This window comes from Apiotrichum porosum, assembly GCF_003942205.1.
Source record: "Apiotrichum porosum strain DSM 27194 chromosome Unknown scaffold_2, whole genome shotgun sequence".
Taxonomy (NCBI): domain Eukaryota; kingdom Fungi; phylum Basidiomycota; class Tremellomycetes; order Trichosporonales; family Trichosporonaceae; genus Apiotrichum; species Apiotrichum porosum.
The window spans coordinates 1,404,624-1,430,238 of record NW_021167109.1 but is presented as its reverse complement, the minus strand read 5'-3'; the positions used below and the strand labels follow the sequence as shown (position 1 = coordinate 1,430,238).

Sequence of the window (25,615 nt, the reverse complement as noted above, 5' to 3'; positions counted from 1 at the left end):
GGGCATGTGGCTGGTTCTGCTCTCATCTGGCAAACAGTGCCGTTGAAGTTGACATTTTGCCAGCGCAATCACTCTGCCAAGCTGCCAAGCTGCCATCCGAGGCAGACCTTTAGAATGATTACCACACGAGACCATGAGACCATGGGCAGAGAGACAAGAAGCCGAGCGGCTGGCCCGTCGGCTGTAGGGCTTTGAGGTATGGATCCATGTATGAATGAATGGATGAACGAGTGAAGGTCACACCAAGCGCCAGTCCAAGGGGTTGAACCCCAGGTCTTCAACGAGATGTTCCCAACGGATTGAAGCAAATGACCGCCGTCAGCGACACATGGCGTCGGTGAAATCGCCGGATAGCGACATGGTACATACCGAGCTAGGGGAATCTGTGCGTCTGCCGGCCAACATTCTTCAACGCAGTGGAGCCTGGAAGACGCTTGAGCAAGCTACGACATGTAGGTGGATAAGAGCAGCAACATGAAAAGGCTATTTTAAGACGCCTTTATCCATCAGCTGACGGTTTGCTGACGGATTAGACCGACACAGCTGGCGCGCGAGACTTATAAACACTGGAAGCTCTTGGAAAATGGCTGCATGTGGTTTCTCGATTCCAATTCCTCAGCACTCCACAGCACACTCAGCCTGCAATGAAGCGTATCGCCACTGGCACTTGGTGTCCCGCCTGGGTACCCGAGAGCACCAAACTCCTCGCCTCCATTCTCCTCGTGTGTTCAATGGCCCAGTCCGCCACCGGTTCGTCCACCAGGCAGCATGACATGACAGGCGATTTCTGACGTCCCAGTGGGATACGACGGCTCGTGCCTCAACGGCCTCAACATCCTGCCCTCGTACAGCAACTACTTCAACCTCAATGCAGCGACTACCGGTCTGGTAGGTCTGGTGCAGTCCACTTTTCTGGGAAGGTGCTGACGCCACGATAAGAACACGGCCAGCATCTTCATCGGCGGTATCATTTCGAACCTGGGTGAGGGATTCCACTTGCTGGCGGCTTCTGACATTGACCAGTGGGCGGCATGATAACGGACCGCCTTGGCCGCCGTCTCACCATGCTCTACTTTTCTCTCGTGGCCCTGATCGGCATTCTCCTGCAGACGGCCGCACAGGATGTCGCAGTACGTGGTATACGGCGCTTACTTGACCTGACAAACTCTGACAAACCCCACCAGATGTTCACTGTGGCCCGGATCGTTCTGGGCTTTGGCACGGGAGTCGAGGGAATCGCCGCCGGCGTGTATCTCAACGAAACCTTCCCTTCGCGCTGGAGAACGTGGGGCGTGGGTACGCTCAACAACTTCTACTAGTGGGTTCGTTGGCCATTGCTGTTTACTAATTTCTGTAGCATTGGCGCACTGATTGCTGCCGGCGTCACCTTGGGAACCTCGTCATGGCCCAACAGTACCTGGGCGTGGCGGCTCCCCAGTCTACTGCAAGGTGTCTTTTCCATTATCTGCATCATGCTCGTCCCCTTCATGTGGGTGCACTCTTCTCGCTCACATTTCACCCACTGACAAAACAACACTCAGCCCCGAATCGCCTCGTTGGCTCGTCAACCGCGGTCTCCTGGACGAAGCGCAAGACACGGTGGCGCTCACAAACTCTAACGGCGACAAGCGCGCACCGGTGACCGTGGCGGTGTACAATGAAATCGTCGAGACTATCGCCTGGGAGAAGGACGTGGGCAAGAAGCTCTCCCCACTCGACCTGTTCAAGGGCAAGACCAACCGCCGGAGGCTCATGATTGGAGCCTCTCCTGGCGTGATTACAAGCTCGACTGGGAACATTATCGGTGCGTCGTGCGCATTGGGAACCAAACGGTGACTGACAAGCAGCGTCGTATTACCTCGGTGATGAGTTGGCCACTGCTGGAGTGACTAGTTCGACGGCGCAGCTTCAAGCCGTGAGCTTCGGAACGTGCCGTCACAGCTGACCAACGCAGAACGTCGTCTTGAACGTCTGGTGTCTCATCTGCGCCGTAGCCGGCACCCAAGCCCTGGTTAGCTGGGGCCGCAAGCCGTCCGCCATGCTCTGCCAATTCAGCCTCATCGTCATGCTCTACATCATAGGCGGACTAAGCAAGATGTACGCCGACAACACTGCTGCCAACATCACCAGCTCCAACGCGCTGGTGTACGGCAACGTTGCGTGTGTGTTCTTGTTCCAGGGATTCTACTCGTGAGCAACTCAAGCACAGTGGGGTACATTCGTTGACCTCCTCCAGTCTGTGCTACACCCCGATCCTCAACTTGTACCCACCCGAAATCATGAACTATTCCATGCGCGCGAACGGGTTTGCGTTCATGAACCTTCTCCTCAACTGCTGCGCGTAAGTGGACCTCGTCGTGATGAATGCACTAACTGCAGTCTTGTCCTCGTCTACGTCATGCCCATTGGAATGTGAGCTCAGCTGTGACGGCGGTGCCGAGCTGACGCCAGTGCCAACATCGGCTGGAAGATGTACATGATTAACGCGTCTTGGGACTGGCTGTTCCTCATCTTCATCGTGAGCACCTGCTCCGGCAGCCGTATCACACCTGACAGCAGGCCGTCTTCTGGGTCGAAACAAAGGGCATGACGCTGGAAGAGATCGACGGTATCTTCGAAGGCGAGAAGCACTCGAGCGGTCCAGACGTCGAGGCGGTGAGGACCGGCCGCGCCGAGGTGGACAAGGACGAAGAGAAGGCCGAGCACGAGGAGCACGCTCGCCCTGGGGAATACTATGCCGGCATCCAGCGCCTCGGCGAGACGACCCGCCCCACCCTGTCTGGTGAGGAGGACGAGTGATCAGGACATGAGATATGGAGGGTGGGCGATGTAGATGTCGTGATAATGACTGTAAACTGCTTGCGAGACGTGCCACGATACCAGAAGGTTCACGGTGACTTGGCAGAATGCCCGAGCATGTCGGTTTGATCGTATAAAGGTTAGTACACAAGATTCTGATTGACTGTACGTCGTAGTCTTCAACCCTGCGGTTGTCTCTCGTTCTTGTAATCTGGGTTCGATTCCCAGTCGGACCTACTCTGCTCCGCCTCTGCGACCTTGTGAAGGGCTCGCAGCAGCGTAAGATCTGTTTTTTTGAGTTGGGAAGGCGTTTGGACGTGGATGTCGGCGAAAATCATGAAAGTGCCACATTCCCGTATTTTCAGCTTGTCTTCAGCTGATCAACTCTGCTTGTTCTGCCCTGGTGCTACGCGACCAGGGATTGCCTAGAGTTGCGACACATCCGGACATCCTTGAAGGGGGAGACGGCCCGACAAGAAGGTTTGATCGTATAAAGGTTAGTACATAAGATTCTGAAGCAGCCTCACCGCTCTGTGAAGCCTCTTCGTTCTTGTAATCTGGGTTCGATTCCCAGTCAGACCTCGTGTGTAGCTCTGTGGCTCTCAGAGAGTCTCATTTTTGGCCCAGGAGGAGTTCTGGAAGACCAGGAAGTCAGTTGGGAACAATACCACCTTGATGCCGACTTGGCAAGATGGCGATTTTCAAACCTGGAGCCCATTCTGTGTAGCAGTCCTGCCTTTTATGCTATTGTCCCATGAACACCATGGTGGGGTACGCACTGAAACATCAACTGAGTTGCCTGCAATCTGCCTGGCTGATTGACAGCTCCAAACGGGAAAATACTGAGTGTTGTGTTGAAGAGGGGATGGTGAAATCATTTTCGGCGATTTTCCGGATTTTTTTTTGCCGCACCACCTGCCTTATCATGTCGTACTCAAGTTTTCACCGAGGATGCGGGCCGAGACCGTAACAACTTGTTCCAAACTAAACCAGAGACGCTCATCATGGCTACAGTAATGCATGCTGGCCATCTGGCGACCGCTGGGCGATGTTGTCGACCTTCTCCACCCAAAACAACATCCGAAGCCTTATCTTCACCACTGAAAATTGAAGAACATCTCAACACCGTTGGTGAAACGGTATCATGCGTCGTTGCCATCGACGCGGCAGGGGTTCGACTCCCTTACGGTGTACTGGTCTCTATCTGAGCTGCTCAGATCGAGGTTCTCTTTTGCTGGATGTCACTGGCTCCTGGAAGGACCTATATCAGGCGGTAGGTTCAGACCGCAGCGCGATTCCAATGTGCCTCCTCACTCTCCCTCATTGTTACCGGCATGGAAGGGGTCAGTAGAACGGCCCTCTTACTATACCCCCCTGGTCTTCTTCCCTGTATGGCCTCTCCCGACATACCTTCCCTGACTGTCGGCAAGAATACGTACGCTTCGCATCAGATGTGCGGTCTGCAGACCGCCTGTGCCACTTGGGCACCTAGAAGTTATGTAAGTACCGCACCCTCGTCCTTCAATGTAGCTCCTGTTGTATGCGGACTCACGTGGGCCAAGAATTGTGTAGGGCCAAGAATTGTGTAGGGCCAAGAGAAGCGGAACTCCAACCGTTTCCGCCACCTTTGCACCTGGAGTGGCGAATGGTAACCACAAAGAGCCTGAGTGGAAATGACTTGGTGGCCGGCTATTCGTGCACGGCTAGAGAGCCCTCTTGAAGAACTTGTTCCTTGGCAGCATGCCGGGGTGATCCTCACACGTGCTCGTCGACTCATGGTCCTCCAAGAGCCTCACTGATCACTGACCAACCACACGAAGTAGTTCACTGTCTCTGCCGCGGCAGTGGCCTCAGAACGGGCCCATGCGGTCAGGCGGCACTCTAAAGCGGCTGCAGACAGAACATCGCCTCCAACCTACAGGAAAACCGCAGCTCACGCCACGCCATAGTGCATGCATCCATGTCCGAGAAGATGACGATTGTGGGATATGTCCTGTGGGTATGGTGGTCAACACGCCTTGCCTTGTCTCGGAGTGGGTCGCGCGTGGAGGTTTCAGGGGATCAGGGGCTGTTCTTCTCCACACCGTCTTATCGGGGGACCTCTGGCCGTAGTTTTGTCCAGGCCCTCTCGTTCGTCTCCATCCCGCACTCTCTGCGGGGTTTCCTTAATCTCGTCGTCGCCCGCGTAGCATGTGGACCCACACGGGGTTCGAGCGGTGACGCGCGACGATAGCAGTGACGTCACAGTCGTACGCCGCCCGCACGATCGACACTGAGCGCGCGCGCGCGCCGTGGGTCCGGCGGGTTCCTCATCCCAACAGTGACGTTTTTGTCACCCCCCAACTCTTCCCGCAATCTGACGTGCAAACGTGGATAGCAACCAAATCTTTGCATCTCCCCTCGCACTCGCACTCACTCTCTTAAAGGTCGAACAAGGACCTTGCTTCACCCACTACTCACCCCCTCCCGCAACAAACACCGCGAAAATGGCTTCCGGCGCAGACAGGTCGCGTCATGCCGACGACAACCACCGTGAGTTTGTTGACGAGCAGCAGAGACGGCCTGAGACGAACGTGCGCTGACACAGCCAGCCAACTACTGCATGATCCAGTACTTTGAGTACGTCCTCGACGCGTGAGACGTTGAAAGGTGCTGACAAGAGCAGGTGGTACGCTCCTGGTGAAGGGACACACTGGAACCGCTACAAGAGCGAGGTGGACAACCTCGCCAGCATGGGCATTACTGCTGCATGGCTTCCGCGTAAGTGTCCGCTGGAGAGATGACAGACGCACGTATCTGACCAGACAGCTCCTACCAAGGGCTCTTCCCCCAACGGCACTGGCTACGACGTGTAAGTCTGACTCTCGACGGCTGATCGACGCCCTCTAGGCTTTTCCTCTGGGTCACACAAACGCGTCTCAAGGCACTTTGCTTACACCCGACAGCTACGACCTCTGGGATCTCGGCGAGTTTGACCAGAAGGGAGCCAAGGGCACCCACTGGGGCAACAAGGAGCAGCTCCTTGCGGCTATCGCTGCGGCCAAGGAGAAGGGAATCATCACGTACATTGACGCGGTCCTGAACCACAAGGCTGGTGCGGACGAAAAGGAGAAGTTCCTTGCTACCATGGTGGACCGTAACAAGCGCGACCAGCTTGTTGGCGACCAACACGACATTGAAGCCTGGACCAAGTGAGCTCATTCTCTTTGGGATGGTCTGAGCTGACGTCTCAGGTTCACTTTCCCGGGCCGTGGTGACAAGTACTCGGGTATGAAGTGGAACTTCAACCACTTCACCGGTGTTGACTACGACGCTGCGACGGAGACGAATGCCATCTACAAGATCCAGGGAGACGGCAAGGCCTGGGCGCGGGATGTTGACAAGGAAAACGGAAAGTGAGTGTCCACGAAACGACCAAAGCTCATGTTCTCCAGCTACGACTACCTCATGTTTGCTGACATTGACCACAAACACCCCGACGTGATCAAGGACCTCAAGTGAGCTTTGCGCACCGCCCTGAAAGCTAACTCCCCAGTGACTGGGGCGAGTGGGTCCTCAACGAGACGGGGGCCTACGGCTTCCGCTTTGACGCCGTCAAGCACATCTCGCGCGACTTTATCAGCCAGTTCGTCAAGGAGGTCCGCGCCGAGCAGAAGGGCCGTCCCGCCGCCTTCTGCGTGGGCGAGTTCTGGAAGGGTCAGTTGGAAGCGGGTTAGCGTTGTGGCTATGACTAACGGGTGCAGACTCGGTCCCCGCTCTCTGCGAGTACCTCGACGGCCTGGGCACCCAGTTCTCGGTCTTTGACACCCCGCTCCAAGGCAACTTCAAGGAGGCCGGTGACGGAAAGGAGGCGTATGACCTTCGCAAGGTGTTTGACAACACCCTCGTCCAGGCTCGTCCCATTGACGCGGTCACTCTTGTCGACAACGTAAGGTGTATCTGGAGCTCCAAATAACTGACCTTCTCAGCACGACACCCAGGTTGGCCAGGCACTCCAAAACTGGGTCCCTGCCTGGTTCAAGCCTCTCGCCTATGCGCTCATTCTCATGCGCCCCGACGGCTACCCTTGTGTCTTCTACGGCGACCTGTACGGCTGCGGCGGCGAGAACCCCCAGCCAGGCGTCGCCCAGCTCGAGGACATTATCCGTTCCCGCAAGCTCTTTGCGTACGGCGAGCACGTCGACTACTGGGACCACGGTGAGTGTGAACGTGGGGGCTGGCTTTCTTGTGTTCTATTCAGCCCCCCAGATCCATTCTCGTCAATGTTGCTTTGTCTCCCAACTGACACTGCCAGCCAACTGCGTCGCCTGGCTCCGCAAGGGTGACGCGAACCACGACGGCTCTGTCACTGTCATCTGCAACGGCACTGGTGAGGGCCAGAAGCGCGTCGACGTGGGCAAGGAGCATGCCGGCGAGAAGTGGACCGACGTCCTCGGCTGGCACCAAGGCGAAGTCACTATCGGCGACGACGGCTGGGCCGACTTCTTCTCGCCCCCGCAGAGCATCAGTATCTGGACCAAGACGGACGCCCGTGGGCGCGACGAGTTTAAGAAGAAGGAGTAGACGGTTATGACCTTGTTCGTGAGCTAGTGAGCTGCCCAAAGCCCTCGTGGACATCAATTTAGACGCGTAAAATGCGATCAGAGACAAACGTAATTGTCACGACGCAGCCGCGCGGCGAGGCTGTGCCCACTAATGGCTGGGGTACAAGCCACCGCGCGGCCCGGAGATTCCTGCCACGCATCTCGTCCCTCCAACGGTTCCTCCCACGCCATGACGCTGCAAGTCATGTAGCCTGTCCACTGCTGTATCCTTCGTCCACTGACCATCGGGTGGTGGGGACGCAGACGTCGTTGCGAGAACACTCTGGGGACTACCTTTCCGGCCCGTACCCGACGCTCCGTCGTCACTGACAGCCGTCCCCGCTTGACACCGCTCAACACAAGTCCGTACCTCCGCGCGCCTGCTCCTTTCCTTCACTTTCAGTACGAGAGTGCGTATTTTGCGGTGGGGCAAAGCACGTACTAGGTACTGTACCGATGACACGCGTCCATGGCCGCTTTCAGCTTTCGGGACCCCACGGAGCCATGCAGGGGTCATTGTCGGTGGCGTCTCGCTGGGTCTCGGTGCAATGGGTGGCGCGAAGGGTGGGAGCCCGGCGCGTTGTCGGCCCGGGCTGCGTTGTCCCTTCCAGCCTGCGAGTCCAAGGGGGAGACTGTGTGCGAAGTCTCTGGATCTCTGCATGCGCGCGCATGTAGACACACGTATACTCACATGCTAGCATGTGTGCCGTGGGTTCCGTATTGTGTGCGAAGAGAACCCACACAGTCTGCAGTCTGACAGGCCCGGATACATCAGTCCTACTGATCCGTAATCGTGGCCTAAGTTTTCCGAGAGTGAAGCGCAGTGTTGTGGCCGCCGTCGTGGCTCGCGGCTGGCGGCGAAAACCGTGACGCCTTGGCGACCTGTGCTTGCACGGGTTCTAGACCTCGTACGCGGGGGGCTCGGCAATGGGCAACTGGAATGGGGTTTCACTTGGCAAACGTTTCACGCAATGCATGCAGTAGATCAGGCGCCGACAGAGTGTCAGCAGGTCTTTCTTGCGCAGTGCGCAAGGCCACGAGCCTCGTGCACTCGAGTGTGTACGCTTTGCCGAATGAATCCGAAAATGGGCCGGCAAAACAAAAATGGCGAGCAATCTTGCCCGCCATCATCTTCTTCCAGTCGTGTCTTGTCGTCACCTGCATTGTTCGATGGTTAGATGCAACCTACGTAAATGACGAGCTGCTTCGAATGCTTCTCAGAGCGCCAGAGCAGTCCACCTCGTCATTTGCTGCGGCCCCGCTTCTCTGCTTCGACGCCGCGACCCTTTCTCCCTACGTCTCCCCACTGCGGTCCGCCGCATGCGCGCACGATGGCGCCGAAGCACAGTCGCGCCACACCTTGTATTGACACCCTTTGTCTGCGCGCACCAGCCGGGCAATGAATCCCACAGATCACAGCCATAGCGCCATAAACAAAGCACGTCGTCCACTCTATGGCCAGGCTTTGAATAGAACGCGTGCAGCTCGCGCCTTTGCTAGCTTTGATGCTGCTCGGCCGCGGTGTCATCAGCAACAGACCGGGCGCCGCCGGGTGGCATCCGGTGGCCTCCTTTGCCCCAACACGGCCAACACGCCACACGTCCGTTAATTGTCGCCATCATTCAGACACATTTCCCATCTATACTCTCTCTCTCATTCACACCACGCGTCTGCACCGTTTCTCAACATATCTCTTACCTCCCTACCTATCGACTGGATACATATCCTCGACCTTTCCACACCCCCTCCCACCGCCACTCGACCCACTCTCCGTCGCCATGCTCTCCCAGCCTTTCTTACCACGCGTCGTCTCGCTCATATCATTGAGCCTCTCTGATCTGCGGCAAGCACCCCGCGGCCACTCTAGTGAGCTACTTGATTCGCGTCCTAGCTGACATCCAGCCCCCAACATGGACACCACCTCTGTCGACCTCGTCCAGCTCTCCGACCTGCTCGGTCACATCAACTTGGAAAAGGCCCATGTCGACCTGGTCATGCCCAAGCCCCCGTCCACTGAACCCTCGGTCACCAGTATCAGGGTCACGGCTCTTTCGTCCGGCGTCCCCGACACCGACGAGGGTGACCTCTCTCTGAACACCCTCCTGCCCAGCCAAGCTATCGAGTTCGAGCAGAGAGGCATGGGTGGCGGCATAGTGGACGACTCGGACAGCGACGACGAAGAGGTCGAACAGGTGTTTGTCCCGCCCACCGAGGAGGAACTCAAGGCCTTCGTGTCGAGGATCGATGCCTGGCGCACGCAGGTTGGACGCACCGGCCCGACCCAGCTGAGGTGAGCTGTCACGTACGTTCGAGAGGCACAGCTGACACGACAGACGCAACCACGCGTGTCTCCACCTCGCGAGGCTCATGCGCCAGCAAGCTGATGGTTTGTCCTCTGTGAGTCATCACCACCAAGGTTATGGAGTGTCTCCCACTGTCGCTAACCGTGCCGCAGACAAGCCAAGGCAGCGACAAGGGGCGGTATCCACCCACTGAATCACATCCCTCACCGCGTCTCCTCCCGACCCAGCCATGACACCGGGCGTACCGGGCAGGAGAGTTGCCGTGAGAGAAGCCCAAGTGCAAGTTCAGAAGTCTGCGGCTGCACACACACCGTGCACCGCTAAATCCCCAAGTAAAAAGAAGCGGCATAATGGCACCTTCCTTGCCCCGCCATCAGCCTGATCCTTTGTATTTCGATCCATGTATTCTAATTGCGATAGTCTGAGCTTGCTTTCTGTTGGACCAAGATGCGACTGACGTTTGGGGGCTCCATGCTGGTCCCTTCGGCGAGAAGGCGATCCGTTCCCGAAACCGCTGGTGGGCCCATGTGTTTGCCCAGTGAGGTGGAGTGACTGGAGAGGAAGACTAGGACGCTACTGAGGCGATGCAGAAGTTAGAAGGGTTTGTGCATGTCACAGATGTCGTCCCTCATTCCACACGACGACGGGTGTGGGAGGGGGTGTGACCGGGTCAGCGCGCCAGCGCCCTCGCACAAGCAGGATCAAAACATTCCCCGTCCGCACAGGCTTATTCTGCCGCATCGTTCTTCTTCCTCATCACTCCCAATCAAATACCCGCCATGGATGACGAGCGGCTTGAGGGACAAGCCCGGACTAATAAAACGCGTCGGCCTAGGCAAGACGTGAGTAGATTGCGGATATGGCTGTGATGAACTGTGACGAACAAGACTGATAGTACAGATGGTGCCAGCTGTTAGAGATAACCGCGCGGAACACTCTGCGGGTCTCTTCAAAGGCCCAGTCGTCAAGGCTGTAACAACCGGCGTGCAACCCGAGCCCAAGCAGAGCATATCGACAACCTCGTCCCGTCGAGTTCTTCCACCGCCTTTTGGGGAGACCTTGGGTAGCTTGTTCTCATTCTTCCCATCTCGCTGGGACCGTCTTCCCCTAGAGCCTGTTCAGGGGAGCCAGAAGCGCAAGAAGGGAGACCACCGTGACGCCAGACACGGCGTGCATACCTCTCCTGCCGGCAACCTGGAACGTCCCCCGTCTATCACCGCTTGCTCCACGGGCGCCAACTTCGGCACACTCTGGCCCACTCCCAAAGGAATAAGCGCCTCTGATCCCCCGTCCACGCCCGTCAAACGCCAGCGTACCGACAACTGTTCCAACCAAGCCTTCGGCAGGTTACACAGGCGGTGAGTTGCACGGCGCTCCTTGTAAGTGAGTTACTGACAGCGTTTAGCCTCATGAATGACTCTTCCACAGACACTGGGTTCGACACGGGGAGCGAGCCGCCCTGAAGTGGAAGAACTGTGGCCGCCATCGGGAGCTTGAAAAGCAGCTCCTCAACGCCACAGATAGGACTGGGCCTTACCGCACTCGGCTCGTCCGCGCCGAGCGGGAGGGTCGCAAGTTGTCCGACACGAAACTGCAGTTGGCCGCCGAGGCAGCGAGTCGCGACGACAAGATCAAATCCCTGCGCAAGGCCAAGGCGAGAAGCCACAACGCGGTCCAAGATCTAACAGACGACTGCCAAGCTCAGAATGAGCCGATTCGCGTTCTGGCCGACAAGCTTCATACTATCGCCAACACCCACGTCCAGGCCATTACGACGGGCGAGCCACCGGAGGACGAAGAGGTGGGCTCGGATGGGCTCAAGGAAGCAGTCGACATGAGTGCTAGCGTCCAACGCTCTCCGGCTGCCAACAACCACCCATTGCACCTGAGCCGTCCTCCGTCAGCGCCCGTCGCCACCGGTCCTCTGTGTCACCGTGACGAGTCCGTCAGCGCCCGTCGCCACCGGTCCTCTGCGTCACCGTGACGAGCCGGTGTATGTCAACGACTTTCATTGGCAATACACGCTCAGCAACATTGAGAACCAGAAGCAAAAGGTATTGAAGTTGAACGACGAGGCCAGAGACGCGCGCAGAAGGCGGACCCTCAACAGCCAATCCCAAGGCCAGCGTGAGACACGAGCAATTGAGCGACTTGTGCAGGCGGAGGCGGATCACCTTGAGAGACTGAGAGAGCTCCGTGACAGCTATGCTATGGAGTCTCGCCGTCAGGCGGGCGATAAATAGGACAGCCCCCAAGGATCGAGTGTGGTGGAGTGTTCGATAAGTTTATAGGGTGCAGGAGTACGGCCCATTCAGCGAAGCAGCTGGCTGCTAGCTATGTACTGGCGTTGTAAACAGTGCGATGAAGAATGTGCCACAATGTTTGACTCAGCCGGGCTATTTCAGCGGCGCATTCTGGCTACCGTGGCTTGTGGCCTGCCTCGCCTGCCTGGCCTAGTGACTTGTCTCGCCCTTTCAAATGCATCAGTGCAAGATTGATCAGGTCTTTATGCACCGAGCGGAATGGGTTGGCGGAGCGTTATGAGCTAGGTAACGGCGGTGAACCGGCGATGAGTGATGAGTGAGGGAGGACCAGGGATTAAACGTCTGGCGCCCTCAAGGGTGGCACACTGCCTTCCTCGCCCAGTTCGAACAGTATTTTGGAGTGGCTACTGCAGCAGATTCCAGCCCCTGGGCACGATGCGATGCGCACTGTGTGCATGTTGAACCGCAGGTGGAGGTCGCGAGCTCGTGCGAGTCGTGTGACGTGTGGAGGGAGGGGTGCGATCAGGCGTGTTTGGTTCGTGTCAGTGAGATCAGTGATCAGTGGGGATGGGGCGCGTCAGCTTGCGTGGACACTTGGTGCCCCGTCTACCACATCCTTCAACCTTTCAAACATCTTCCAACGCTCCTCATCCCATTCATTTATCCACCAACACCGTAACCTCACATTCACCCTACAAGCACCTCTCCTCACGCCGACGATGTCGTCCACGGCATCCACCACACACGCATCGTCTGGAGGCAACGGCACCAATTCCAGTGCCGAAGCGGTACAGGAAGGAAGGACCGCAGTCGCGTCCATGCAGCGCTCCATGAGGGCTACGCAAGACACGCTTGCCGCGCTCGTCGCCGTTGTCCAGACTCTCACGACCACGACGACCACCGAGATGCAGGAGCTCAAGGCCGAGGTGCGCGCCATGGGTAGTACGCTCGCGGCCCACACCAAGTCAATGGCGACCAAGGACGAGGTGAAGGCGTTACTCAACGGCCTGGCCACTACCAACGAAGTGAGGGAGATTCAAGACGAGGTCAAGACGCTATCCTCCAAGACGTCGGAGCGCCAGAAACGTTCCAGGGACATGGCCAGCACGGTTGTGGAAGCGACCAACGACACGGCGAAACACCTCAAGTCGATCATCGCCAAATTCGAGGCTGTCGAAGCTACGCTCGATTCGCACCACGAGCTCCTGGCCAGCATCAAAGCCCTCCCCCCGCCTATTCCCCTCAATGGCGCTCAGATTCGCGATGCCGCCTTGGCCAGAACCGAGAGCAAGGCCGGTGCGATTCCAAGTGACCTCGAAAAGAGCCTGCGTGACTTGAAGTCGAGTATTGGCAAGCTTCCTTCCTATCAGGAAGTCAAGGACGCCGTCAACTCGGGCAACAAGGATACCCTCAAGGAGATCAAGAACGTGGGATTCCAAGCGTCGTCTCATGAGAACTCGCTCAAAAAGGTCGTCAACCTTGCCCACGACATCAAGTCCAGGCTGTGCGTGGCTCCCCCGCCTGGCTTCGGCAGTCAGACCTCCATCTCTTCGTCTGTCCCGAGCATCGCCCCGACTCCACGCAGCAAGTCGCCCGTCCAGCTCCATGACAAGCACGTCCAAACCATCTCCAACTTGTCTGACAACGTCGATAACATGGAGAAGATGCTGTTCGCCATGGACGCGAAACTCGACCGTCTGGAGGCGCAGGACATTGCCCGCCAGGCTGAGGCCGCCGAGGCCGCCGTCCCCAGGGAGACTTGGTCCCAAGGCAAGATCTTCAAGCACGGCGGAGGCGGTGACTATGAACGTTCCAACCAAGCCCTCGTTCAGCTCAAGCAAACTTCGGATGAGATGCGTACCATGAGGTCGAGGATCGATGTTTTGGAGAACTCGCAAGATGCCATTCGCCAAGTTGGGCTCATCGAGGCGCACACGAGGGAGACTCAAGAGGTCGTCGATAACCTCTGGCAGCTGCTAAGCGTTACCGAGGAGTGGTAAGTGGACCATTGTCTGTGCAGGAGACTGACCGCCAAAGCCGCCGCATTCGCTACCGCCACCTCCTCAACATCCCTCTCGCCACTGCCGCCGTGGGCGCTGGTTCGGACTTTATCCCTAACCTTCAAGTGAGTTGACCCCCGCCTTCAACGTCCAACTGACACTTTCAAAGCTCCAGTTGCCCCGTTTCAGCAACGAGTCCCAGTTCATGGCCCTCACGTTCTCACAGCTCATGGTCTGGGCGCGTCTCATCGTCCAGAGGTCGGATATTGACTTGAAGGAAAACGCCGAGACGCTGGCTCGGCTCCGTTGGGTCGTCCGCCAATACCTCGGTATGAACCAGGCGTAGTAACGCATAACCACCAATGTTCATAAGTGCCTCTCTTGAGGGGTGTACGATGCATGTGCATTGCAGTCATCAGTGACGCACTCCTCAGACGTCTGTTCCGCCCTTGGTGGATGGAAGCAGTCACGACGCTGTGGCGTTGGACTGATGGCCCTTGGTCTGATCGTTTGCCACTGGCCACTGGGCAAGTCTAACCCCACTTCTTCCCTCTCTGCCTTCCCTCGTCCACTTCATCTCTCTCAACATCTCAAACTTCTGTACGTGCTGACCCATATCCTCCATACTGACCCCGCAGGCCCTAACCATGTTTGACCTCACTCCTCTGGAGCATCACCCCCTCCTTGCAGAGTACCCCCAGCTGCGCGAGAAACACATCTCCGGCGAGCTCTCACCCCTTGATGCGAGCACGCTCGGTGATGTGATCACTCTCACGGCGCACGTTCAGCACGACTCTCCGATTGACTCACAGTACTATGTTGCTGCCGAGATCATTCGCTTCAAGGCCCTCCAGATGACGTACGGTAAGTCATGTCCCCAAGTTGTGTCTCAAAGCAGTATAGCTGATGTTCTCAGGCGAGTCCCAACCGCCATCGACACCTTCCGCCGCCATCCATCAACCTCCCGCTGCTCCTGTCCCTCCTGTACCTCCAGGCTCTCCCAAGTCCGTCTCTCACGGGCCCACCCATCACGCCGTCCACGACTCTGGCATCAAGGAAAGCCTGACCAGCATCCAGAGCGCAATCACTGGCGTCCACTCCGTACTCACGGCTACGGCTGGCGAGGTGACGAGTTTCAGGGAAGACTTCCAGAACCTCGAGATCAAGACCCAGACCACCGTCGACGACATCCAGGCGGTGAAGGAGGAGCTTGGCATCGTCACCAGCAACATTGAAGGAGTCAAGGAGGATGTCTTCTCCCTCTCCCACAAGATCGACACCGCCTCGCCGCCGAGCGATCATACCCACCTTCTCCTCACGATGGAGAGGCAGATCCGGGACTTGGCCTTGCACCTGACTCTGCTCGACTCGAGCTTGGAACACAACACGCAGCTGCTTCGAGACGTTCAGGCGGCCCAGGGTGCGCAGCTCAGCATCACTGCCCTGCGCGCCGAGTTTGGCCGCCACCGCGACACGCTCAAGTCCGTCCACCCTACCACCTCCGACATTCAACATGAGACCCTGGCTGCCGTTTCCCGCATCGAGTCCAACCTCAAGACCTATGGCGACGAGGTCAATGAGCGCATCGACTCGTTTGACCAGTGGAACGCAGTCATGAGCGCCATTAGCGGCATGCCAGCCGGTCTCGCCCGTGAATACGCCGAGGACGTCCAGGCGGTCATCGAGGACGAGGACGCGCTCGGTCCACGCCTCAGCCGTCCCGAGCAAGGCACTGCCAGTGATGACGAGGACTCTGTGTCCGTCTCCGCAGAGAGCGAAAGCGGTGGCTCAGACACGCCCGACAGCACCGAAGACTCCGAGCGGGTCACGGGAGACGCTTTGTTAGCATCCGTCACCTCTATAGAGTCCTGTCTCGAGAAGCGGGATCACCGCAAAGAGTCTTCCTCTCCTGTATCGGCACAGAACGTCCACTCCCCCAGCCCCTCCATTCAGTCTATCGAGTCTAGCCCCCCCAAGTCCGACGATGAGATCGAAGACTGCGCTCCCGTGCCCCTAACACCGATCGAGGAGGTCGCCAGTGGATCCGAGGGTAGTGTTCCACCTGTTAGCGAGGTCAGCACCGGTAGCGTCCAAGTCAAGGTTGAACCGGACGACACGACCTCCGGCCCTGACGTGGCCAAGACGACGGATATCTCCCCCGCCATTGCGTCCCCCGGCGAGGAGCCCACGCTCAAGACCGATGCCACCTCCACAGTGCAGTCGGCCACTGACGAGGATGACAATGGCACCACCACCCACAGCGAGCCCATTTCCGTCCTTGGCATCACGCCCAAGATCGAACCTGACCTGGAGACCAAGCCGGCTGTTTCCAAGCACCATCCGTCGACAATGGACATTAAACCCAAGATTCCCGACACCTCTCGTCCAGCGACTCCTCGCAACTTCCACATCGACCGTCCTCGCACTCATGACTCGCGTCCTCGCACTCCTGGTGGTTTCCAGAACGAGCGTCCTCGCACTCCCGCCCAAGCTTACTCCAAGCGGGAGCGCGAAATTACAACACACCCCCAAGTCGAAGCGAAGCAGCCAGACGCCGTCCCGCAGGGAGAGCAGAAGATGCTTGAGGGCTGGGTATGGAGGTGCCCAGGGTGTGGCCTCCTCAACCATGGTGACCACCAGAAGTGCTCACGCTGTGGGACCCAGCAATCCGTGGTGTACTGGCTGTCGACTCCGACACCGGCTGCTTAAACCACTGTCTCTGGAGAGATGTACGAGACGACTCAAGAAGGGGAACGAGAACCAAGCGTACTCAGACCAGCGAGAATATAATGATAACATCGACACAAATCACGCCAGGCCAGCGGACGGCAAACTCTCTACCACACGAGCTGCTGGACCGGCGTCTGAGGCTGCCGACTCATGAGAAAAGGAGTGAATCGACACTTCCTGTGTGTATATGTAATGGCCTTCACGGCCGCATGTAAAGAATGCAGCGATGTAGATGTGGTTTCTATGGCATCAGCCCATGAGGCTCTGGAGGCCTGTGACCCAACCCAACAGGCCAGACGAGGATGGCGGCCGGATCCACAAAACGCAAACCGAGTCACACCCGGCTGAACCGATAAACTGTCCTGGCCCCGACTGGTTGCTGACATGGCCAACATATGCATTACGCATTATGCATGGCCTGTCATGCATCCCAGTGTGATGGTATCTCTCATCTATGAGAGCCCGTAGCCGTGTGTCTGTTGCCCCCTACGCGTACCAGTTGCAACGCCCGGCGCGGAGCTCCGTTCAGCGCTTGCCGGCGGGCGTCATAAGATCGCCACACCCAACACACCCAAACACGCGTCACCCATTCTGGCTGTTTCCTTCTCCCACTCACCATCATACCCACATTTCCATCAACCCCCCTACCAATTTCCTTTACCATGCTGGACCTCTCTGAACTGGAGGACCACCCGGTCTTTGCCGACTATGGCAGACTCGCTACTCTGCACGAGTTCAACATGCTGAAAGGCCCTCTCGACAGGCAGACCGTCAACGACGTGATTGCCATGACTGCTGCTATCCAGGAGGACACTCCCAGTGACTCCGCTGATTACGCTGCGGCGACGGTGGCTCAGCACATGGCCCTCAACATGTATACTGGTAAGTTGTTTGCATGAACACAAACTGGAGCTAACCTCGTCAGCGACGGCTGCGCAGGACCGTTCTGATCCCCCTTCCCCAGCGCCCGCTCTCGCTCCCACCACCAAGATGGCTCCCGAGACGAAGGACCACGCCAACGCCCTCGCGAGCATCCAGGCGACACTCTCGAGCATGAACAACACCCTCACCGTCCTTACCACCGCGGTCACGTCGAATGCTCGCAACATCGAAGACATCAAGGCCCAGGTCAACGCGCTCACCACTCGCATCACTGCGTCGGAGGAGACCAACAAGATTCAGTTCCAGGAGGTTCTCTCCAAGATTGAAGGTGTCGACGCTGTCCTCGCTTCCCACAGTATCTCTGTCGCTGGCAACCCCGTCTCCTCTCAAGCCTCTTTTGATGGTGATGGCAGCGTTGCCTCGTCTGCAGCCACCGTCGTGGACGAACTCAAGTCGGCCGCCACCAGCTTTGAATATGCGGAACTTCTGAAGGAGATCAAGGCCGCCTCCACCGCAATGCCCGCCTTACACAAGGACATCATCTCCAAGGTGGATGAGCTTTCTGCTACCGCCAGCGTGACCAACCCCCCCACCCGCAAGCTCGATGATATCTACAGCCAGCTCACTGTCATGCAGTACAAGATGGACAAGATGGCTATCACCGCGGACCAGTCCAACAAGGAGACCGCTGCCAATGAATCTGCGGCCAAGGCTCGTCTGCACGACATCTTGGTCAAGATTTCCGACCTTGCGGGCAGGATGGACTTGATTAGCCCAATTCACGAGAAGGCGGCCTACCTTGTCGGCAACAAGTGGCAGTGCAACAAGTGTCTCCACGTCAACATCGGCGACGCTCACATCAACTGCATCGGCTGCGGCGACCCCAAGGCTCAGACTAAATCGAACGAACCCTCGACCGCGGATTCCCTCAACAACATCAGCATTGGCATCCAGAGTGTGCAGGACAAGATGAGAACTCTCGCTGCCACGCTCAAGTCCAACACCCAACAAACCGCAGAGGCTTTGGGCATTGCTAAGAAGCTGTCCACCGCGGCCGACATTGGGGACGTCCGGTAGGCGCTTTCGTGGGGCCCTTGTGAACGGTCATGTTAACGCCCGACAGTCGCAGCATCCACTGTCGCGATATCCTCGGCGTGCCTCTGGGACTGCAGCGCCTGGAGAGACTTTTGGACAATTTCAAGACCAATGAGGTGGACTACACCGTCACTTGCAGGACTGACGCACAGCTCAAGTTGACTTATTTCGAGGACGAAGACGAGCTCAACGAAGCCAGCTGCTCGGAGCTTCTTCAATGGGCGCAGGTTGCCGCACAGTGCGAAGCGGAAGACCTCGAGCATCTTGACCTGGACGACGACGACCACGAATCTCTGGAGCAGGTTGTCCGCCACTTCATTGGACTTCCTGAAGCAGACGAAGACGACGACGATGAAGACGACGAACACAACGACAGCGAAGACGACAATGACGACAACAGCGAAGAGCAGAATGAGTAAGATGAGTGGAATTAAAGCGGTCGGCGTTTGTGCAGGACCTACTTTGTTGAGGTGTTAAGTGTGCGGTACATGAGCTGGTGGCCAGAGAACATGAGAAGATGAACGAAGCATGAGGAGATGAACGAAGCATGTGAATTTTGCCAGCCTGTCACGTTTAGCATTTTCGAGGCTTTTGGGGGTCTTTTCCCACAGGAAGGCCTCCGGCCAACCCCAGTACCTCAATCATGGCTCAAACGTATGCATGTTGTCACCAAAGTGTCTCTAAAATTGGATCCATTACTGAATCGTTTGCTGGACGATGGTACTGTCATGTTGCGTGTGCGCGTTTATGGACGGGCGCACGGACCCCCTGATTTTGACGTTTCCACTTTAACAGTTTCCTCATTCTCACGCCGATCCATCGCCTTCCTTCCGTCAACACGTCTTCTTCTTCTTCTTCTTCTTCTTCCTTCATCGTCATCTCTTCCTCCGCGGCATTACACCGCCCCTTCTCCTCACCATGGTGCTGGACCTAAGCCACTTCGAAAACCACCCGGCGTTCTCCCACTATGGTCGCCTCCGTTACCAGCACCAGGCAGGTCTGCTCAAAGCTCCACTCGATGACACGACCCTGTGCGATGTTATTGGTCTTACAGCTACCATCCAGAACACGGCTCCGCGCGACTCCAAGGTGTACGCTTTGGCAGAGGTAATCCGCTTTAAGGCTCTGACGATGAGCGAGAGTGAGTTCCGACTGACGGGTGGCGAAGGTCCTCTTACCTAGACTGCCGAGCTCACCTTCCTTCAGTCATCGCCAGCGACCCGTCTCCTGTCACGCCTGTCCTGTCAGCCTCTCCCACCACCACTTCTGGCACCGAAGACATCAAGGCCACTCTCGCTGCCATTCAGGATACGCTCGCCGCCGTTGTCAAGGTTGTCACGACGACGGCGGGCCAGGTGGAGGGAATGACCGAGCGCATCAAATCCATTGAAACAAAGCTCGCCAGTCCACCCAGACAGCCTACCAACTGGAGCCGCATCAGCCCGGCCGATCTCAAGACCGGGATCCTCAAGGAGATCACGTCCAAGGTCGACCGCTGGGACGCTCAGCGGGTCAGTCCACCCCAGCCGGCTACCGACTCGAACGGCATCACCAAGGCCGAGCTCAAGACAGAGCTCAAGACAGAGCTCAAGGAGATCACGTCCAAGGTCGACCGCTTGGATGCTACGCTCAAGTCTCACGGCACCATACTCAGTGACCTCAAAAATCTCCACTGCAAGGATCTCGAGGCGTCCAAGGTCCAGGAAACCGCAGCCAAGTTTGTCAAGCTCGAGGGCAGAATCCATGGCCACACCAACATGCTGAGCGATATCAAGAGCCGTCTGTGCAACCAGCCTGCCAACGCCATAGACTCTGAACTCGCTAAGCGACTTGGTGACCTCAAGTCGTGCTTAGGACAACCGCAGCTGAAGGAAGTGATCAGTGGATTCCAGCGGACGTGCAGCAAGCTGGATGATGTCTCTTCTGCACTGAAGGACATGCCCCACACCAAGCTGGGCATAGTCGAAAGCAAGATTGATGCCGTTTACAAAGTGGTGGCGACCGAGGCTCAGTGTGACAACATCAAAGAACTCCTTGAAAACTTGGACCACAAAGTTCAGGACGTGGACAAGAACGTCAATAACGAGCTTTCCAGCCGCCACCAGTCATCGATCATGAACGTCAACTCCTTGGAGATGAAGACCACGAGGGCTGTTCGCCTTCTCGAGTCACTGGAGGCGGATACGGAGCGTGACACTGTTCGGTGAGTACCATGGACGGGCGACGCTAATCTACCAGCCGCAAGATTGGTTACCGCTACCTCCTCAATCTTCCCCTTGACACTCATCGTCTGGACACGACAGCTGAGGAACACACGGAAATGAAGGTGAGTCTGTCCAGCTGGGCTTCCGCGCTGCAGCTGATCGATTCACAGAATCTACTCTTCTTCGAGACCGAGGACCAACTCCGCTCCATGCCCTTTGACAAGCTTCTTGAGTGGGGCGGCGGGGCCACTGGAAGCCCAGTTCACCTCGCGGACATGGTATTCAGCGAGGAGGCCAAGGACAAGTTGGTCACCATCGTCCGCGACTTTGTGGGTCTGCCCCCTGTCAGCAAGACAAGTGCGAGCCAGGCCGAGGCTGTTAATGTCCAGCCAGTCACGCAGAACGCCGACGAGGGAGATGTGGTCAGCGTGAAGGAGGAGCCTGTGTGAGCTACTGTTGGAGGCTGCAGCACCCTAGGTAGCCGGGAATGCCCGGAATGCGACGTCGTTGTTTGTCTTCAGTGAGCCTTCGGGGAAACGGGCGGATAGTTGCCGACCTGCCGGACCGACGGCGCAGGAGTTGCCGAAAGCCGTCTGCCATCCAGCTCTCTCACTTGCACACTCTCTCACTGGCGTCGCCATGCTGCTACGGTCACCAACAACTGGGCTGGCCCCTCTCCTGGCCCCATGCATTGGTGCTCGCGCACTATCACTCAAACACCTCAGACGACGCCCGCCAGCCCCTCCTCCCCCTCCCCCAGCCACCCCATCTACCCTTCTGGTCGAGGACCGCGACCGTATCCGGTGGATCACTCTCAACCGACCCGCATCCCTCAACGCTCTCACTTTGCAAGACCTGGAGGCGTTTCGGGACGCAGTCAACGACGCGCCCGACACAGTCCGCGCCATCGCCGTCCTCGGGGCGGGTCGCGCATTCTGTGCAGGGATGAACACGAGCACGTTTGAGGGTCTGGACGCCGCAGGCGCCCGGAACGTGATCACCAAAGTGTCCCATGCCGTCGGCTCGCTGCGGCTCAGTCCCAAGCCCACCGCCGTCGTCATGCATGGATACTGCCTGGGAGCGGCGTTCGAGATGGCCCTCGCTGCCGACTTCCGGATCGCGACGCGGGACGCCAAAGTCGGACTGCCCGAGACAAAGGTCGGCATACCCTCCGTGGTCGATGCTGCGCTGCTTCAGCACTATGTCGGGCTGTCAAGGGCCAAGGAGATGATCCTCGCGGGCGATGTCTGGGCCGTCCAAGACCTGGGGGCCGGGTTCGTCAACCGCTACGCAGACGACCAGGCTGGTCTGCAACAGGCGGCCGGGGAGATCCTGGGCAAGGTCACGGGTCTCACCCCGGTGGTGATGAAGGCCCAGAAGGAGCTGCATGAGACTTGGCTCAATGTGCCGCTCAAGCAAGGGATCGAGAGGAGCATAGACGTGTTTGCCGAGGTGTTTGCGCACCCAGACACACAAGAGGCGGTTCACAAGTACAACAAGAAGTAGCTGTAGCGAGTATGAATGCTGTGCGACGCCGTGAAACAAGCCGTCCTCATCGTTCTCTGTCAGTTTTGACGCTACATCCCTGCAGCCACGCCTGTCAAGGCAGGTAGCGCATTGCTTCAAGAACAGCCTTCTTATCATATGTACAACTCATAAAAACCCAATGTCTAAATCCTGGCCCGAATCTCGTAGCTTCCCGTCTTGAGCGCGCGAACGGCGTCGGTCACCATGCTCTCGACGATGACTTTGGCGGGGAGCACCTCCTTGATCATACTGGCATCGTCGCCCATCAGGAATGGGTGCCCTTCCATACTCCTCTTTGGGTTCTTCTCCAGCTCAGCCGCATGAGGGATGATGCCCTTGTCAGTGAGAGCCTTGATCTCATCGGCGCGCGTGTCGTTCCATTCGGCAACATAGGGTGTCTTGCGGACACGCAGGGGACGGCCCGAGTAAATGAGTGTGGTGGTGGTGTCGCCAAAGCCTGCCGACACGATTTGCTTCTTGTGAGCCTCGGGAGCCGCGGCCTCGACAGACGCGACAAAGCGAGTTCCGACCCACACGCCGTGCGCGCCGTACACGAGCGCAGCGGCGAGACCACGTCCGTCAAAGACACCGCCAGCAGCGAGGATGCATACGGGCCTGCCAGAGGGAGTGAGCTTGCCCTTGCACGCGTCGGCGATGGCGGGGATGAGGACGCTGAAGGGGGTAGAGCCGGTGTGGCCGCCTCCCTCGCCGCCCTGTGCGCACACGACATCGACACCAGCAGCGAGGACCTTGGGGATGTGGGCCGGAGAGCCGATCATCTGCAACCATCAGCTGCGGAACGTTGGTTCTGTCACTCACGTTGGCCACGTACACGCCGCCGTTGTGCAGACGCTTGACAATCTCGGGTGGGCACACGCCAATGGCGCAGACAAAGACCTTGGCCTTCTCCGCAATGATAATGTCAATGAGCTCGCTCAGGTGGCCGTGGGTGTAGTCATAGTTGGTCTTGCGCGCACCGTCGCCAATCTTGGGGATGGCCAGGTCGACACCAAAGGGCGAGCTCTTGTCCACGAGCTGGGACTTGAGGTCGGCAATCTGCGTGCGCAGCTGCTTGGGGGTGAGGGTCAGGCCGCCGATGACGCCGAGACCGCCGGCATTGGACACTGCGGCCGCGAGGCGGGGGCCCGAGGCCACGAACATGCCCGCCAGGACGACAGGGTGCTGGATGCCGACTGCGGGGATTAGCTACGGCGCCGAGCTGTCGAGTTCCACGCACAGAGCTCGGTGATGGGGGTTGACAGTGACATGGTGGTGCTGTAGGGGGGGTCAAATGGGGGAGCAGCGAGATGGAGATGAGGATGCAGCGCTGGACATCAAGTAGTGTCCAGCGTGCCGCCTAGTGTATCTTGGCACTCGAAGCAATGGGTGGTGGAATGTAGCAGTCACCGAATTCCGACGGGTTACGTGCGTAGCCGGCCCATCGGCCTCGTCCGTGGGACCACCAGAGAGACCCCACCGGCGGCCGATGATGCAACGCCTTCAGCGTGTACCTGTGTGCTTTGTGGATGCATAGATGGTAACCCAGTCTCGGCGCGCTCGGCGCGAGGTGCACAACTGGGGGAGCAAAACGTGAAGTGTAACTGCCATCAGAATCGCTCGCACAGGGACTGCACAATGCTCTTCATTTCGTTTACAGATTCGACGAGCCACGTCTTCTTCAAAGCTTGGCCTTGGACGACTTGGCCGCCGCACGCTTCTGCTGGAAGCGAACGATGGTATCGCGGTGGTCGTCGGTCTGCCTCCGCTTGTCCACAACATCCATCTCGACGGCGTTGACCCTGTGAAGCTCGTCGCGGATCTGCGGGGTGCGCAGCATGCTCTTGGACGCGACTGCAAGTTAGCTTTGAGCAGCGGATTGAAGCTGAACTCACCAATTGATCCAATGGAGAGGTCCGCGAGGCTGTCTTCAACCTTCTTGATCACCTTCTCGGGAAGACCGGCCTGGGGAAGGACCTCGGCGAAGAGACCAGTGTGGCTCAGCTCTGCGATGGGAATCGTCTCGGCCATGTAGAGCAGGCGCGAGGTGATGCTCGAGCCAAAGAGCGGCGGGAAGGTGACACTCGAACAGCCCTCAAGCGAGATGCCGATACGCGAGAAGGGCGTAGTGAGGGTCACCTCGTCGCAGCCGTACACCAGGTCAAAGAGGGGGAGGGTGGTGACGCAGATACCGTACGCGGGGCCTGAAGGTCAGCTCGGGTGGGTGAGTGGGAGTTTTCTCACCTTGCAGAGCACAGACGGCCAGCTTGGGGAAGTCGATAAGACAGTCAATGTACATCCTGGAGTCAGTGCTGTTCAGACGATAGCACTCACAGAGAAGGGTGAATTCCCTTCTTGACGTTCTCGTCGGCAACCATGCGGTCACCGGTCAAGGCAGCACCGGCCGAGAAGAAGCGACCGTTGGCCGTCACCACAACAGCCTTGATGTCATCGTTGTCGCGGGCATAGTTGAATCCCTCGATAAGCTCCTACGGAGAAGTCAGCGTTTGGCTTGTCATATAGCGTGGGGCTGGTAACACGCACAAGGTCTGCCAGTCAGCTCGTAGACGCGACTTTCAACTCACACTTGGTTCCACCAAACGCGTTGAGGTTCTTGGGCGTGTTGAGTCTGAGCTCAAGGATGTGGCCTTTGTGGACCGTAGCCAAGACCTCTGTGAGCTGCTTCAGCACTGAGCGAGTCGACATGTTGGGAATGGGAGTGATTGCAAGAATCGCAAGGCCGATGCGATGGGGTTATGAAGGTGGGGGCCTGGTCGGTTAGAGTGCCGTAGTCACCGGCGTGGGGCACCGGATTTCGGAGACGCGCGATCAAGGCGACTGATACAACTTCTTGGGGGCGATCACCGCGATCGCCGCTGACGACCAGCACGTGAGTGACTCGAAACAGTGGTAATGGTCAACAGTGCCGAGCATTCCACCTGTGTGGCCAGTAACAAAGGAGAAGGTGAGAGACAAGATGGGATGTCCACTCGTTAGTTTGTTGGGTGGGTCCTTGGTCGCGGACATTGCGGCGCCGTTCGGCGCATGGACGTGTCACAATGTGTGGGCGCGGCCAGGGACTGCTTTGAGCAGCAACGACAGCGCGAGTCGCTCCCACACCATCTCCACCTCTTGCACACGATGAAGACGCCTCGAAAAGCTGTCATTAGGATGGGTCAACGGCCCGACATCCCCAGGGAGACTCACATCGCTCATCATCACGTCTTGGGT

The 25,615-nt window shown here is 57.9% G+C and overlaps 10 protein-coding genes and 3 non-coding genes across 13 annotated transcripts; 11 read left to right on the top strand and 2 right to left on the bottom strand.

Moving 5' to 3' along the window:
- Nucleotides 1-644: 644 nt before the first annotated feature.
- EHS24_004575 (uncharacterized protein) lies at nucleotides 645-2,799 on the top strand (the record flags this gene model as incomplete). Its single annotated transcript, XM_028620141.1, has 13 exons — nucleotides 645-750; nucleotides 800-888; nucleotides 940-982; nucleotides 1,024-1,130; nucleotides 1,185-1,318; nucleotides 1,358-1,489; nucleotides 1,542-1,804; nucleotides 1,848-1,915; nucleotides 1,955-2,190; nucleotides 2,237-2,341; nucleotides 2,380-2,412; nucleotides 2,452-2,518; nucleotides 2,557-2,799. The coding sequence occupies 13 exons, from the start codon at nucleotides 645-647 to the stop codon at nucleotides 2,797-2,799; spliced, it is 1,626 nt and encodes a 541-aa protein (XP_028479113.1).
- Nucleotides 2,800-2,921: 122 nt separating this feature from the next.
- On the top strand, nucleotides 2,922-3,035 carry EHS24_004574. Its single transcript has one exon. It is a non-coding gene; the product is annotated as a tRNA-Gln (tRNA).
- Nucleotides 3,036-3,278: 243 nt separating this feature from the next.
- EHS24_004573 lies at nucleotides 3,279-3,381 on the top strand. Its single transcript has one exon. It is a non-coding gene; the product is annotated as a tRNA-Gln (tRNA).
- A 540-nt stretch (nucleotides 3,382-3,921) lies between these two features.
- EHS24_004572 lies at nucleotides 3,922-3,992 on the top strand. Its single transcript has one exon. It is a non-coding gene; the product is annotated as a tRNA-Gly (tRNA).
- A 1,293-nt stretch (nucleotides 3,993-5,285) lies between these two features.
- Nucleotides 5,286-7,362, top strand: EHS24_004571 (uncharacterized protein; the record flags this gene model as incomplete). Its single annotated transcript, XM_028620140.1, has 11 exons — nucleotides 5,286-5,331; nucleotides 5,391-5,418; nucleotides 5,465-5,559; nucleotides 5,608-5,650; nucleotides 5,745-5,990; nucleotides 6,033-6,194; nucleotides 6,234-6,296; nucleotides 6,335-6,495; nucleotides 6,543-6,727; nucleotides 6,768-6,996; nucleotides 7,094-7,362. 11 exons carry the CDS (start codon nucleotides 5,286-5,288, stop codon nucleotides 7,360-7,362), a joined length of 1,527 nt encoding a protein of 508 aa, XP_028479112.1.
- Nucleotides 7,363-9,160: 1,798 nt separating this feature from the next.
- Nucleotides 9,161-9,918, top strand: EHS24_004570 (uncharacterized protein; the record flags this gene model as incomplete). Its single annotated transcript, XM_028620139.1, has 4 exons — nucleotides 9,161-9,248; nucleotides 9,285-9,672; nucleotides 9,716-9,779; nucleotides 9,838-9,918. 4 exons carry the CDS (start codon nucleotides 9,161-9,163, stop codon nucleotides 9,916-9,918), a joined length of 621 nt encoding a protein of 206 aa, XP_028479111.1.
- A 546-nt stretch (nucleotides 9,919-10,464) lies between these two features.
- Nucleotides 10,465-11,669, top strand: EHS24_004569 (uncharacterized protein; the record flags this gene model as incomplete). Its single annotated transcript, XM_028620138.1, has 3 exons — nucleotides 10,465-10,527; nucleotides 10,586-11,043; nucleotides 11,114-11,669. The coding sequence occupies 3 exons, from the start codon at nucleotides 10,465-10,467 to the stop codon at nucleotides 11,667-11,669; spliced, it is 1,077 nt and encodes a 358-aa protein (XP_028479110.1).
- A 999-nt stretch (nucleotides 11,670-12,668) lies between these two features.
- Nucleotides 12,669-14,295, top strand: EHS24_004568 (uncharacterized protein; the record flags this gene model as incomplete). Its single annotated transcript, XM_028620137.1, has 3 exons — nucleotides 12,669-13,945; nucleotides 13,987-14,074; nucleotides 14,119-14,295. The coding sequence occupies 3 exons, from the start codon at nucleotides 12,669-12,671 to the stop codon at nucleotides 14,293-14,295; spliced, it is 1,542 nt and encodes a 513-aa protein (XP_028479109.1).
- Nucleotides 14,296-14,596: 301 nt separating this feature from the next.
- On the top strand, nucleotides 14,597-16,658 carry EHS24_004567 (uncharacterized protein; the record flags this gene model as incomplete). Its single annotated transcript, XM_028620136.1, has 2 exons — nucleotides 14,597-14,813; nucleotides 14,866-16,658. 2 exons carry the CDS (start codon nucleotides 14,597-14,599, stop codon nucleotides 16,656-16,658), a joined length of 2,010 nt encoding a protein of 669 aa, XP_028479108.1.
- A 683-nt stretch (nucleotides 16,659-17,341) lies between these two features.
- Nucleotides 17,342-19,075, top strand: EHS24_004566 (uncharacterized protein; the record flags this gene model as incomplete). Its single annotated transcript, XM_028620135.1, has 3 exons — nucleotides 17,342-17,561; nucleotides 17,605-18,634; nucleotides 18,685-19,075. 3 exons carry the CDS (start codon nucleotides 17,342-17,344, stop codon nucleotides 19,073-19,075), a joined length of 1,641 nt encoding a protein of 546 aa, XP_028479107.1.
- Nucleotides 19,076-19,574: 499 nt separating this feature from the next.
- EHS24_004565 (uncharacterized protein) lies at nucleotides 19,575-22,366 on the top strand (the record flags this gene model as incomplete). The annotated part of the gene is made up of 5 exons (XM_028620134.1): nucleotides 19,575-19,797; nucleotides 19,863-20,859; nucleotides 20,895-20,982; nucleotides 21,031-21,305; nucleotides 21,382-22,366. The coding sequence occupies 5 exons, from the start codon at nucleotides 19,575-19,577 to the stop codon at nucleotides 22,364-22,366; spliced, it is 2,568 nt and encodes an 855-aa protein (XP_028479106.1).
- A 164-nt stretch (nucleotides 22,367-22,530) lies between these two features.
- On the bottom strand, nucleotides 22,531-23,655 carry EHS24_004564 (uncharacterized protein; the record flags this gene model as incomplete). Its single annotated transcript, XM_028620133.1, has 3 exons — nucleotides 22,531-23,166; nucleotides 23,207-23,580; nucleotides 23,625-23,655. 3 exons carry the CDS (start codon nucleotides 23,653-23,655, stop codon nucleotides 22,531-22,533), a joined length of 1,041 nt encoding a protein of 346 aa, XP_028479105.1.
- A 410-nt stretch (nucleotides 23,656-24,065) lies between these two features.
- EHS24_004563 (uncharacterized protein) lies at nucleotides 24,066-25,090 on the bottom strand (the record flags this gene model as incomplete). Its single annotated transcript, XM_028620132.1, has 5 exons — nucleotides 24,066-24,238; nucleotides 24,280-24,467; nucleotides 24,719-24,873; nucleotides 24,923-24,933; nucleotides 24,970-25,090. 5 exons carry the CDS (start codon nucleotides 25,088-25,090, stop codon nucleotides 24,066-24,068), a joined length of 648 nt encoding a protein of 215 aa, XP_028479104.1.
- Nucleotides 25,091-25,615: the final 525 nt, after the last annotated feature.